The 15,115-nt window shown below is 38.9% G+C and overlaps 1 protein-coding gene and 1 long non-coding RNA gene across 2 annotated transcripts; one reads left to right on the top strand and one right to left on the bottom strand.

Moving 5' to 3' along the window:
* Positions 1 to 314: 314 nt before the first annotated feature.
* Positions 315 to 8,520, bottom strand: LOC112973768. The gene is made up of 3 exons (XR_003256067.1): positions 8,452 to 8,520; positions 4,950 to 5,006; positions 315 to 485 (listed from the first exon to the last, which is right to left on the bottom strand). It is a non-coding gene; the product is annotated as an uncharacterized LOC112973768 (long non-coding RNA).
* Positions 4,203 to 12,898, top strand: GAL (galanin and GMAP prepropeptide). The gene is made up of 6 exons (XM_026082060.1): positions 4,203 to 4,239; positions 4,319 to 4,399; positions 5,014 to 5,068; positions 6,608 to 6,694; positions 10,024 to 10,101; positions 12,636 to 12,898. The coding sequence occupies exons 2-6, from the start codon at positions 4,319 to 4,321 to the stop codon at positions 12,686 to 12,688; spliced, it is 354 nt and encodes a 117-aa protein (XP_025937845.1). The 5' UTR covers positions 4,203 to 4,239; the 3' UTR covers positions 12,689 to 12,898.
* The last annotated feature ends 2,217 nt before the right edge of the window (positions 12,899 to 15,115 follow it).

Here is a 15,115-nt window from a genome sequence, read left to right as displayed (position 1 = left end):
TTCAGAAAATAGCCCTTCATTCAGAAGTTATCTGTAATATTTAGCTCTATTTGACACTGAGCTGCAGGTGGTAAAATGGGCAAAAGATTAACTCAGTGAAAATTGCCCACATTTTAGCCATTGGGTTAGATGGGAATTATAAAATGAGAAAATGGGAAGAAAACAATAGCAAAGGCTTTGGAAGGATGAAGAAAATGACCTTTCTCTTATTACTCTTTTTTTTTTTTTGGTAACCATTTGCTCTATTCTGTATCCATTAAAGAGGAAACAGGTTCTATACCTGTGAGGAAAAAAATTATCAAGAGGTTTCTGGAAGACTTAAAGAGCATACTACCTTAAAAGAATGATACAGCTGCAAACTGAAGTTCTATGTCATCTTCAGATCAAATGCAAAAGGTGTCGTCTTCAACTTCTCTCTTCACTGAGATCCGCAGTTCATCAAAGAGCAGTCGTCTGAGACTCAGATCTTGAAGAGGAGGGTAATGCTGTTGGATAGAAAGAAACACTCCAGATAACTTCTCACCTCTGTGACATTGCCCTGATTTGCCACCAGCCCAGCATTAAATCTTTAGATCAGTGAGGCAGTTCACAGCCTTATGGCAACTGGAATTCCTCATTGGTTCTGGATACTCAGATCTGCCAGTTTCTGTATTCTGTTTGAAAGAAATTTGTGCCTTCCCCACTCAGAATTACACTTAGCTACAGAAAACCTCGCACTTGCGATCTCCATGCTCACTTATGGTAAATCTCAGGGTTCAGTGTTAAAACACTGATCTTAAAAACCTACAATTGTTTCAGAGTGCACAAAACCAGTAACACAAGCTGCTGATGGCACAGCACGTCAGTGATCCCTTGACAAATTTTGAATCAGATTCAAACTCTAGAAAGAATCCGTTCTAGTTAGCTGGATGATGACCTCCCCATAGTAAAGCACTACTTTCCATAATGCCAGTGCATCACTGGAATTACTCCTGCATATGGGAGACAATTTTTTCTAGAAACTTTTCTTCCAAGCCTGGACTTTGTTCCCATTACCTACATAATATTAGAGATTTTGTGTACATACATGAACATGGTCTTAAATTGTATGTTTGCACCTGATGTTACCTGGGAGGAAGAAAAAACCTCACTCATTTTTCATGAGAATGGACATCACTCAGTGAATGCAGTACTTCTAATATTTGATTTTAACATTCATTAATCCATTGCTAGACACACACCCTGCTATATAACTTTCACACAGAAATAGCAAAGACCCTTTTTCCTGCTTTGTTATCTTTCAATAAGCTCTGTGGTGAAGTGAGCCACTGCGTCTCCAGACTCTTTCAAAACATACTGCAAAATACACTTTTATTCAGTGTTTTGCCTGAACATCGTACAAAGTAACCATTCCTAATGGTTTATGTTAATTAAAAATAAAATAGATCCTCTTACTTCATCACCTGTGCATCGGAGAAATTTTTTCCATTAAATATATAGTAGAGACCTTCGGATTTACCACTTATGGGTCCTCAGAATGAAATCACCAGTGACAAAATGCAATTAACATTTTTTTGCCAGAGCCCAATATTTCAATACTCTTGTTTGTTTAATCCATACCATCATTTCCTCAAACATTTATTTGAAGGTTTTACTCTGGCTGAAAAACAGTTTTTTCCCCTGTGTTTTCATTTAATTGTTATGAAATGCAGTTACAATCATAGAACAGAGTACGTGTTCTTGTGTCAGACAGACAACAGTGATCCAGTCTCTCATGTATCGATTTAAAGACATCAGAGACAGTTTCATCATCTGTGCTTACTGTACTATTGACTTCAGTAGATTTTACATGAGGTTCCTTGTGAGTTTGTCTGCTGGTGAACTTCTGGTTGAGGACCAGGCATAACCTAAGAGCTTGTGCAAACTGCATTAAGCCTTTCCAACCGAACAATCAACAAATAAATCAAGGGAGGAACTAGCTTGTTGAAGAGTCACCTCAATAAGAAAATGAACCACATAGTCAAACAGATGGCCATTTTTCAAGCTACAATAGGCTTCAGACTAAATTCTAATTCTTCTGTCTGAGCAGTGAGGGTTAGAATTCCTAAGGAATAAAAAAGACTAATAGCATTCTTGACAAGGCAAATCGAGGGAATGAGAACATCAATTGTAGGAATCACTGATAAAATTATTTAATTGACACTAACCTAAAGATAGATTTAGACAAAAAGTATGATGGGCAAGTGATAGATTAAGCCTTTGAGTATACAAAGTGGCTTTCTTTTGCATCTGACTCCAATGAAGATGAAGAGATTATTCTACTCTGTAATTTGACAAGAAGATGCAAGAATTACGTTGGGAAACTGGAATAAAAATTACAGGTTAAATACATTGTTTCAAATACCTTTGATGGGAAATTGAAGAACAAACTGCAGCCAAAGCTAGCAGAATGAACACATTTTTATAATGCTTCTTGAATCCAGGTTTTGACACCTCTTGACAGAATTCTTGTGATTTTATTCAAATAACACAAAGAAAATATTTTTTGTCACAGAGAAGCTTCAAGTTTTTTAAATGACTTTTTGGAAGTTAACAGCTGAATGCTAGGAAATTTCAGCAAGAAGCGCATCAAAAAAATGACACTTTGCAAAAATGATCTTTTTATTTTCCAGATATATCTAGTCTGAATTTTATGGATCAGGTCATGGCTGACAAAACACCCTCAGTAAACGATATGAAGTATCAGACAAAATCTGCAAGTTTATGCTTCTTATTTATGTACCTTAGCTTTTAAGGATTGTATTAAATAAACTTTATTCAAGTAGTTTTATATCAGAGCTCTAATGACATGGAGACTATTTAAACCTTACTGTTCCTGACACAAAAAGAACAAAATGGCAGGTAGGAAACAACCACAAGACACAGCTTGCGTTTCTCGCCTGGATTATGAACATTGTGCTACATTCAAGTAAAACCATTACCTGCTTTTAAACCTGCAAAAGGTAAAGAGTATTGCATTGCTCAGTGGCTGCCTTTGCTCCACGCTCAGTTTCAAACACGCACCCCCTGTAAAAGYGTGCAGGGAAGCTGGAGCAGTTTCAGAAAAAGGAACTGGAAGCCTGGCTTACTCTGTGTAACATCTGTTACGCGTTTCATACTGACAAAGGGATTTGGGGGACCTGCAGTGAATAAACTCATCTGCTGCAGAGAAAATATAATTTGGCAGGGGAAAAAGGGAAACTAACATCGGAATCGCTGCCTTGTTAATTGTTTTGCACATCCCTAGCTTGCTGTAACCACAACTAAGATAAGCAAAGCCGGTGAAACTTCACTGGCGCAAATTAACATGCTGGGGGCTACTTTAGTCAGCGGGGAGAGCTAAATCTCTACCCTTTTACACAAAAGCTTAAGAAAAAAGAAGTTTTATCTCAGATACAAAACATTGCTGGCTTGCAGCCTGGGCAACAAACAACGAACCAAGCAGGTTGCTAAAGAGCTCCCTCATCTCTTCATGCTTTGAAGCAGCAAGGGAGTAGGCTAACAAGTTTTTCCTCAGCTCGTTTTGCTCCGATACTAGAGCGGAGGGCAGGAGTCGAAGGGATTTTAAGGGAGCACCGGTTCCTGGCCCGCAGGGGAGGGGGATGCCCTCTCTGCTCCCGGACGCTATGCCCAGACACTGTGCTTCTCCTTAGCCAGCAYCACAGGGAGACGTTCCTGTCTCGCTCCGCTTCTGCGCCTGAAAGCGACAGGCTACAGGGAGCCGCGTGCAGTTTTCGCCTCCTCGCCCGCCGGCGGAGCCCAGCCCTCCTCGGGCCGCAGCGGACGCCAGGCGGGGGGCCAGGCTGCCCGGCGCGGGGCTCCTCTCGCCGCGGAGCAGCCGGCCCAACGCCGCCCTAATGAGAGGTAATGGCGCGGGCTGTTATCTCCCTGCAGCCTGCGCCGCGCTTCCAAATGCCTCTAATTGAATTGCTGTAATTTCTGCCCTTCCTAGTGCAGCGAGGCGGCGAGGGGAAATGACCCGGGTGGGGGTGGGGGGGAGGTGGGCGGCTCTCGGCTCCCCCGCGGGCGGGCGGCAGCGCATAAAGAGCGCAGGGGCGGCGGGGCGGGCGCGCAGCGCTGCTCCGCTCCCGCTCCGCACCCGCGGCCATGCGCTGAGGGCCCGCGGGAGCAGCCAGCCGCAGCGCCGCCCCCCGCCCGCCCGCCGGCCGGCCGCCAGCAGCCGCCGCCGGGCGAGGACCGGCCGCCGCGCCCCGGCTCAAGGTACCTGCGGGCCGGGCTCGCCCCCGCCGCCGCGCCCCTCGCCGGCGGCATCCGGCCTCACTGTAGCGTCTCTTTTCAGATGCAGAGGGGCACAAGTTTCCTGTTCCTCTCCTTAATCCTTTGCGCCGCCCTGTCGGAAACATTTGGGCTGGTTCTATCGGTAAGCGCTAACTTCACTGGCGGGGGGGGGGGCGCTTTCCGCAATAAACGGGCTTTTAATTAAGAATATTAGAATATTAATTAATTACGAATATTAGACTCTTGAATACTAGTTCTYGTGTGGGGGGGGAGGGAAAGAAAGGGTCTGGTCTGCCGCGTAGAACCCAATGGATGTCCTCATCCCACTCGGAGCGGCGGTGAGTATCTGGACCTCTACCTAAGGGAGCAAAGGCTGCCGTGCAAGTGCAAACGGGTATTTAAGAGCAAATACTGCTGTTTGCTGAGATGATTATCGGGAAGTGCCACACACTCCGAGCAGAAAGTGAAATCACTACTTCCAAAGTACAATTCGCAGGCTCATCTGTAGAGAGTGACAGCCACTACACGGACGGCAGCAGCAAAACTACCAGCGAGGTGGGGAGGGGGCAAAAGTCCCCCGATGCGGTCTGCTGCGTTGCCTTTCGCTTTTGCAAAACCCCCTCTACTCTAAGCCTTCAGGAGACAACTGCTGCCCCCAGAAGCCCCCATYTGGGTGCTGCTTGCTTCCTTACCTTCAGCAGGCAGCGTGGCGCTCATCCAACTGTCTACTTGCGTTTSTTTCTTTCTTTCTTTAAGGCAAAAGAAAAAAGAGGCTGGACTTTGAATAGTGCCGGTTACCTACTTGGACCACGTAAGTCAAGCACTCCATTTTGGGGTGTTATTTCAAAACTCAAAGGCTTTTTTTTCTTGCAAAACCCTGTTTGCTAAAGTGTGCTACCCACTCTGTCTGACTAGGTATTTTGTCTAAATCTGTAAGACAGAGGAGAGTCATTTGGGAGAATATTTGTTTAGATATTTATTATAGGTCTTGCACAGGATCAAGTCATTTCAGACAGTAACTTGTCTCTTCTAAAGCAGAGCTGTGCTGTGAGCCAGGTGCATCTGGCCAGTCTTTGCACTACTGCACTGTAATTTTTGCCTAGCGAATGTGTAACTACCCCAAATTTGTACCTTTTGTCTCCATCAGAAATTGGATGAGAATCGGAGAATATCTTCCCTGCGGAAGTGCTGCAAACTTTTAGGGCATTTTAGATGTTAATAGGAAGAATGACAGAATGTGAAACTCTGACACTATTGAAAGTATTTCAGATTTAACATTAAATATATTTGAAAATGCCTTTGCTACCTGGCTTTATTAGACTATTTCGCACCTGGCTTTATTATACTACTTTTAATAAAAGCAAAACAAATTTAAAAAATGCAAAATCAAAGATCATAAATATTAACAATTCGCTATGGGAAAGTATCTAATGCACACTGTGTTTTAAAATATCAGGGCAAACATTGGTTTACAAAGGCTGAGAGCCCCAAATACAGATCATAAAAGAACATTGGAAATGCAGCGCTTAGCTGTCTCAAATCTCTCCTTTATCGTTATTTCTTGCTAACTTAATAATACTCATTACCAGTGTTTGCATATTTTCAATCTCARTGATACGTGACAACTCTTACAGATACTTACTGTGACTCTCCATATAAAAACCATTAATATGCCTGTTTTCATTCTTTTTAACTACCCTTAAGGATGCTTGAAAACCAGTTAATGCATCTTAAATGTGTTCCCTGGTTCTGTAAATGTCTGTAAGTATATTTGCCCCAAAGCAGAACTGACTGGGGAAATGTACTGGCCAAGTACCATTTATCTAAGACTGCGTAATAGGCATCATCCTTTGTTGCAGGTCGTATTGATCAGCTTTTGCTGATAAAGGAAATGCCCATTGCAAGGGGGAGAGAAGAGGCACCAGGGGAATGTAAGATAGTTTTTGAAGGTTATTTATGTAAACTAGCGGCAGTTTACTTTTAAGCGAACTCATTGGCAACGTTTTCTAAAAAGCGGGCAAAGAGTAGCGAAAACAACCTGCAAAATTACGCATGAATGTACAAACTTGCATTTCCTGTACAACTCCCATCGCATTCAGTAAGAGTTTTGACTAGTATGTAGCACAGGACTGGGTCCGTGACTGATACAAATCATAAGCCCAATTTTGGAAGAAATGTTACTTTATTTAGTGACATTTTCATTAAAGAAAATGCTTGTCATTTTGTACATAAGCATCGCTCCATTAAAAGCGCCCATCGTATTCTTTTCTTTGAAGTCTGTGAAAAGCAAGCCATGTGGCAGAACTTTGTTAAATCATCTAACTACTCTGATCTCTAATTCTTTTGTCAGATGCAGTAGATAACCACAGGTCATTTAATGACAAACATGGTTTCACTGGTAAACGTGAAATACAGCCTGATGAGGATATAAAAGCAGGTAATGAAATTCTGAAAGCCCGTAGAGTTAATTTGTTATATGTAGTAATTTATTTACTGTCCTTGAGTTATTCAGCTGCCTCAACACAAGGTTATGCCTGCACATGGGAACAAAAATCTTACTGAACACAAGTAAGGAAGAAAAATGAAATTAGGCCCATTCAGCCAAGAAGTGTGCTTTTTATACATGGTCAACATTTAAAACACCTTGGTGCCCAGGGAAAAGTACCATAATTATGTTACTTTTAAAGTAACAAGCATATTAGTTTGAATGAACCCATCTACTTATGTTCAAAAAAGTATTTCAAATTTCATCCCAGACACTCAAGTGAGTTCCCCTTCTTTGCTGAAGAAGGGGAAGAGAGATCATAAAGGATTCTATCAGTAGGGAAAGCTATGGCAACTGGCAAGTATTCTATTCTAGACCTGAAGCCTGACATCAAAACTATATGGCATTGGTTTTGTCATATGGTTCTTCAACACTTTAAAAAAAAATATATATATATATATATACATACATATACATATATATATATAAAAAATATGAGTTAAGTCCCATGATATTTTCTAGGTTGTTTGTGTGTGTGGTGGTGGTTTTGTTTTTTTTTTTTTTAGCAAGTTTTTCATTAAAAGATTGGGAAACCAGTTAAAGTCAAGTAAGTGTATTGTTCCCATTTTTCATGTTCAGGAGTGAATGGCAATTAAAAGGATGCAGTTTAGCTTTCTGCTAGGCTCTCTAGAAATACCTGGTATAGACTTGTCTATCCAAAGCTGGGGCTCTACAGTATATGTCTCAAGCCCCCTGTTATGACCAATGAAGAGAAGCTGGCACTTTTAGGATCTATTTAGGCATCTACTTTAGGATAAGATGTAGTAAGCTCTAGAAACACCTGTTTGTTTGTTTTTCTCCTGATGATAAGAAACCAAACTGCTGCAGATATCTGAAGTGAGAAAGGATGAAGATCATCCTCTGCTTGTCAAAGAGCAGTCAGTTTCCCACTCCAACCAAGGAAAGCGGTAGTTACTTAAGTACTATTATATGTTCATCCCTCCATTAACAGAGGATGAAGTCCCAGCCCAAGAGATCCTACAGTCTATTTTAAATCCAGCCAGCACAATGCAGACATATCTAATATTAAATAAAAGTTCATAAATAAAGGAAACATTATTCATTTCTTCCATGCACATACTTACTCGATAAATAGAAGAGTAACATTAATACATTTCTTAAATGTAGCTAGTTTACTTCTGGTACGTAGTTATGTAGCAAAAAAGAACTATTTCCTCAAATACTGGTATAAAAATAATATTTTGTCAATTGGAAACCACATGAAAGGAAGATAGCATTTGTTATCTAACAGTACAGCTCACAATGCAGCACATTGCCATTTGTGGGCATACTTCTGTAAAGGGGCTGGCAGTATGATCTTTATGTTAAGAGCTATGAAACTGTGAAAAGAATTCCTCACTACTTCTGTGAGGTACTGCTGCRTGTCCACAATTACGAATAAACCCATTGAACCTGTCTGGATGAGACCTTAAAAATCATAGATTTGCCTCTCCCTCATTTTAGGCACTGCTCTTTAGCAAAAGTTTGTTCTCAACCTGAAGTTCCTTATCTAGTTCCTATCAAAAGGAAATTTGAATATAAAATTGGATAAGGTATTCAGAATTTTTAAGTTAAAAATTAAATGATTTTCAGTTGAAAATTTTACTGATTCTCAAAAAAAAATTGTCTTAAAATGGCAATCTACTTACTATTATTCTAGAAGAATTGATGCAAAGGACTGTACTCTCTTCTTGAAGGAATACTGCAGAATTTACAAGCTCTCCAGACAACCTAGAAGAATTAAGATGTGTTAGCCACATAACACTAGGTCAAAAAATCTACATGCAAAATTAGGAGACTCTTTAGTGATGAAACAGTTATGCTCTTTGAATTTAGAGTCTGTGAATAGCTGGTTATACAGAATAAGGCCAATAGCAGAGTATATAGAAATATGTGTATAATATGCTCATGTCTGCAAAGAAAAATATTTATGTAATATATATCACATTTGTGGTTCATCAACCCACAGATTTATTAATGCTTAATCATACCAATCTGTAACAATGTTTTTGATCATAACAAAAATGAGATTAAAAAATGTGAATGAAAATACAAATATAATTGATGTAAGAAATATCAACATGCTTATTTTTTAGCTCAGTGGAAGACAAGACACCAAGATGCAAACTCCCATAGACTTTCTTAGACTCTGACTCTCTGTATATAACCCAGAAATGTCCCTATCCTTTACAGTTCTCCCCATCAAGTTTTCATTTGGGCTTCAGAGCTCAGTCTCCATTCTGACCTGTATGTCACTACAGACCTAAGTCTTCTCTTCTTCTGCCCTGGAAGAACTCCCCCAAGATTTACCTGCTGCAGAGACCCAACCTTTCAGGCTATTTTCCGAGATGAAACACAGCCCACGGTGATTATCACATCACAAGGCAGAATGCTCCATGGTGTAATGATGGACTGTGAGTCAGGGAACCTGGTACCTGTCTCCTYCGACTATATGCAGAGAACTAAAAACCACAGTGAAACTGCCCACCGTTTGTTCTCTAATATAGAACAAGTGTCCATGATGTTGATTAAAAAGCGTGATGCCTCCATTTTTTATAGGCACAGTAAACACACTGCTCAACCTTCCAAGGTGTAACTGAGCTTCCAGGGAGCTTCATAATTTGGGCCATTTGAGAGGCATCAAAGGGCCTGCTTGCACAAGATTAAAGGGGAACATACTGTACTAGATGCACATGCCAAAACATGTGTTACTGAGCCTTWAGTCAAATCCCAGGTCTAGTGGCTGGGACTGCAGCTCAGTTCTGTATCACCCAAGTGATGGATTGGGAACAAAGTCAGACTACACGAGGATCTTTTAACTATTGTAAAGCTGGTGAACTTGCTTGCTAAACTTACCCTTTCCTTCAATACCAGGCTAGAGAACACAAAGGGAGAGCTGAAAACAGAGTACATCTCTTCTACAGTAGTATTCACATGGCCTTAAAAACCATGACCACTAAGGTGACAAAGTAGCTCCTACACAGCAACAACGTACAAAGCTGGGTAACTTTGATTCTGAGAATTACAATYACTTTAGAGTTCCTTTGCTCTTCCATGAAATGTCTCCTTGTATGGGACAAAATACTGCCCTGATGTTTTCCATTAATGATTTTAAGGATTTTTTTTCAGATCAAACTTTTCAAGTGTTTACAAACTTAGCCACAATAGTACATACATTAAATCTTTATCATGTTAACATTAATAAACAACATGTTTTCTAGGTAATCTTGGAAGACCACTGGCTGATGAAAATATTGTGCGCACAGTAATCGAATTTTTGACTTACTTGCATCTTAAAGGTTAGTGAACACCTTTTTAATCTGGTTACATTTAGCAGAATCACTAAAGATCTTATTCTGTCAGCCTTACCGGTGTAAAAATTATTGAGAAGATAGGACTTTTCTTGAACGTACAAATCTTTCCTCCGGAATTGTGCGTGCAAGACTTCGAAGAGCATCTCTGGAGAGGGACTGTCAATTCCATTTTAGTGCAGTGCAGGTGAATGAAGCTCCAACACAGCAGGCTTCTAATACCATTTGATTCCTCTGGGCACTGTAAAAATAATAACATCTACTACTAAAATTGTATGGACCCAACTTTTAGGAAAGCTGAAAACATAGACTACATACAGTCTGAGTACATGGGAGATAATAAATTATCAAATTGTTTTATGCTAAGCAAAACCTTAGTTTATTGCCAAGAACAGTTGGTAGAAATTCCGAAACATTTATTTTCATGACAAAGATATACATCTCCCCCTTCTGCATGTATTCTACAATAAAGTCACACGTAACATTGTAACAACACTCAGCTTCATGTTAATAAACAGCTCAAAATGCCACTAGTGAAATTCTCTGTGGAGTCATTACAATTGTGACAAGAATTGTAGAACTGAGCTCGCAGCTGTTTCTATAAGAATAACTTTATTATAGCATCAAGGGAAGGGGAAACCTGATTTCTTCTGAGGGTTTTTTTTTTTAAATCAGTGTATTTAATGTAGTAAAGTGAAATTTGAGAAGTATTAAAACATCTCCACTACGTTATGTTACGAACTTATGAATAAGGTTCTCAAAAAACTTCAGCCAAAGCAAACTGTAAATTTTGTATCTTTTCCAGCCCTTTTAAAGCTCTTGCCTACAAAAAAGTAGTATGTTCTTGCAAAGAAAATAATGAGAAAAAAATATTGTCACTGTAAACATTGGATTGAGATTCTCTGGCTCAGAAAGCAGATAATTCAATAAATCTGTAACTTCTATATTCTTACCTTCATATACAATTATAAGTAATTTTGCAGTAAAAGTATGCTGTGGAATAATACCAAAGAGCTAGTTGTTACATTTGTATTTTATTAATTTCATTATTAAGAAAAAAAATACTCAGACTTATTCATTTTCAACCTATATATCTTGGAAATGAAATTCTAGCCATCTTTGGCATCATTTTCTAAATGATTTGCATCCACCCCCCAAAAAAAATTCTCTCTACAGAAAACATCAACAGAGTGCTTATTTAACCAATTTTGCATATGCTACAGAAACTCTTTATGATTAGTGCACATAAAATATTTGTGAACATGGCTCTTGTATGAAGAGCCTAACATAATTCCAATATATATTTAAAGTAGATTGGTCCTGTATATTCAYTGTGGACAAAAAAGAAACTTGGTTATTGTGCCACTACGAGGAAAAAGGAGCCCTWAACACTGAGGGCTATAGAAACATTCGGAGTATAGAAATACCCTGCTGTGTGAGCTCCGGCAGCAAAGCTAGTATCTGGGCCGAATAAGAAAGGGTGTGAGACGTGCTGAGCTTTCCACATGCATGCTCTGATGCGCAGGCTAAGAGCTGCTGAGTCAGGCAAGAAAAAATGCATCTCATAGAAGCACAAGCTACTTCTTCCCCGGCACAAGTGAGCAAAAAAGGCTGCACTGTAACCTGCAGAATGACAAGTCCTTGTTTAGGACAGTAATGACATACAGCTCTTTCTRTTCAGAATAAACTGTATTGTTACCATCTGTCTTCAGAATAAATGAAAAAGGAATCTCCAAATTATATAAAATGGCTTTTCCCTGAGATGGTTCTTGTATTCCCAGGTTACAAAAGACACAGAATGTTACAGCATTCCCCCTTAGCAATATTTATTGGCAAGACCTGCTACAAACTCTTACACAGAACTTCTGATTTTCGAGGTGAAAAACCACACCTTACTTTGATAATAGTGTTAATGTAGTAGAGATGTTTTAATACTTCTCAAATTTCACTTTACTACATTAAATACACTGATTCAAATATTTTCCCTTGAAAAAACAATCCTGACCAKGGCATTCAGGGAATGGTTATTCCAATTAGACATAAATTTCCACCTGCAAGATAAAGTGAATATTTAAACTGATATCATTATAAGAAATATCTTAGAGATCACTAAAAGCGGCCTTTACCTCTTTCTTTTAAAATGACTCCCTCCAGGTTTAAAAGTTTGCCTGTCTACAGCTAGATGTAGGATGATGGCCCTAACTGGATAACATGAAAACTTTTGAGATGCTGAGATTCAGCCCTCTCAGTTGACATAATGAAATTGGTAAAATTCATGAGGAAAGTTGTGGCTGTTTCTTAAAAAAGTGAGAACTTGAACAGGGAGAGATCATTAATATTCAAAAGAAAATCCACAGTTTAGAAATGAAACCATGAGAAGTACAAGGATGGCCTCTTACAGTTGAGAGAAGAAACACAAAGATGTACACTACTGAAACTGGATTTTTATTTAATTGCTCAGATTAATATGCATACTTACATATTTGTTAATTCTCAGATTTTTCTTTTTTTCCTTTTTGCAGAGGCGGGAGCATTCGACAATCTACCTTCACCAGAGGAAACGAACCAATCTTGAAAAAGAATACATTTTTATTTTGTTGTAGTGTAAATTTAGACTGAATTCTAAACAAAAGATCCAAATGACCAAAAGATGAGAATTATTGGTTACATTAATCTGATAAATGGCAAACAGCATTATGCCTTCTTGGTTTTTCTTTTTTTTTCCTGTGATGTTGCATTGTAAAATTTTGCCTTGGTAAAAATTTTCTGTAGGCAAATGATAAAATAAAAATAAGGAGCAATTACATTTTGATTCATTTCCCTTTAAACAGCATTTTAAAATTAAATGCACAACAGCACACAATACCTAGTATACCAAACCCAAGTGAAATTATTTAGACTATGTTGTATCTATATTAATAAAAATTACAGTGAACTAAAGCAAATACTGCCTATTAAGCACTTAGGTGACTGATTCTGAGAAGCACAAGAGAAGTGACYGCACACCGCTACCGTTGCACAGTCTATGTCACAGAGATGATCTGTCTGTACTTCTCTGCTCCATGGAAATCTTTCTTCCTGTCCATGTTTTCATTGACATGAAGCAGATTGATGTTCATTTTACATTTCATGTTATTCACCTGTAATAAACCAGCCCCCACACTGTAGCTTAGCTTCAAGGAACACAAATTTAACTGTTCTGCACAAGTTCACACAAATCTTCTTAAACAAAGCGCTAGTTGCACAAGCTGTGCACTTCCTATGCTGTCTACAATATTGCATCTGTGCTCTTTAACGATGAAACTCTACTGCCTGCTCCAAAGCTAAACAAATACTTGATTTTACAAGGGTCTTTAGTCCAGGTCCAGCAAAGCGCTTGAATACATGCTTAGCAAATACTGAAGAGCTTTGATGCACCAGGACCAGAATGCTATGCCCCTAYAGAATAAATGTTGCAGAACAAATAAGGAAAGGTTTGAGAAGATGCAAAATTTTMTAAAGGTTCTTCACATTTAGATGACTTTCACACTGAGCCTAGTGCAATGAAATACTGTCCTTTCAAAATGTTGCTTACCAGAGCACACAGACTGACAGGAAATTTCGCAGAACAACTATTACATAATCTGTTTTTCACTTTTATCATAGCAGAATATGTTCTAGAAGCCAAGCCATTAGTGGCTAATTTGAAGCCACAAGGCGCCCCTTGTCAATCAGTTTGTGCTGTCCCTTTGATAATCGCTCTGCCTCTGATCTAATGTCCAATGTTATCAGAGTACATTTTCCATCAGATTCAATGGGCTTTCGAGYGAGAGCTTCGGAGGGAGATTTACTGGGGTGTTTTGGAAGGAGTAATGCAAAAAGTACACACTGAAAGTGCTGCAGGACCTACACTATTTGATAAATTAGTGGGATTCCAAAACTTGCAAAATGAATAGAACGAAATTTAACTTGCATACATTACTATAATTCAGTAGTTTCAGACTCTCAATTTCACTAGTAATGTTCAGTTTCTAGACTTGACCAGAGCCCACTAAAATCAAGCGGAATCTTTCCACTGACTTCCATGGACTTTGGTTCTGAATTGCTAAAAAGCAGTATGCATTTGCAGCCCTCAGTCACACGTCATCTTTCTACAAAAAAGCAGTTGAATCTACAATCACATAAAGAGAACATAATCTTAGCATTAAATTTGTTTTCTTTTCACAGAAGATAAGGAACTGAGTTTAAAGTAAACGGTTAATATTATTTAAATCAAATTAGCACACTGTCAACCTCATTAAAGTTAAAATGCGTCCTACATGGTGGTAGATATATTGCATGCAGTCTCGTTGCAATGGTTGCTTGAAATTCTTTACAGTGAAAAACCTCGTGAGACCAAGCTCCTGGGAAGATTTCCAACAGTGTCTAAGCAGGGAGTCCCACAAGCTCTTTACACTGCTCTGTTATATGCATAGATTATAAAAAACACAACGGATCATTTTTATTTAATTGCTGAAGACAGTGCGTACCCTTTCACTCAGTAATTACCACATTGAAGTTCATATTGGTAATAATATTCCAAAATACAGAGCAAGCTACAATTTTTAAAGTTTCTTTATCCTCCACTGCTCTTAACTTTCTAAAATCAAAAGAAAAGCAGTAAAGGGTTTTCTTTTTCCTATGCAGATTTCAGTAACATTCTTATTTTATTAATGTTCTCGTTTTATTTAAAGAATTTCTTACATCTCCATGTCTCAGATCTAAATTCTGCAAATAGTTGGAATATTATCTCCATAATCAGCCTCTCAAACAAATGCTGGATAAAAGATGGCCTTTACACCATAATTTGAAAGCCTCGAGTTTCAACAGAGCAAAGAGAAGATAAAAAGATGCTATAGGTTTCAGCAGAAAATAGAAAAAGAGACTCTTATTTTACTAATTTGCCCATTTCCATAAAACACATCCCACTTCTGTGTAGGACTAGATCAAACATATATCTGCCTTCAAGACAAAAGCTGAAGTC

This window comes from Apteryx rowi, unplaced genomic scaffold, assembly GCF_003343035.1.
Source record: "Apteryx rowi isolate R43461 unplaced genomic scaffold, aptRow1 scaffold_566, whole genome shotgun sequence".
In the NCBI taxonomy this organism is placed as follows: Eukaryota; Metazoa; Chordata; class Aves; order Apterygiformes; family Apterygidae; genus Apteryx; species Apteryx rowi.
The sequence above is the reverse complement of the archived record's forward strand: the minus strand, read 5'-3'. Positions and strand labels throughout refer to the sequence as shown.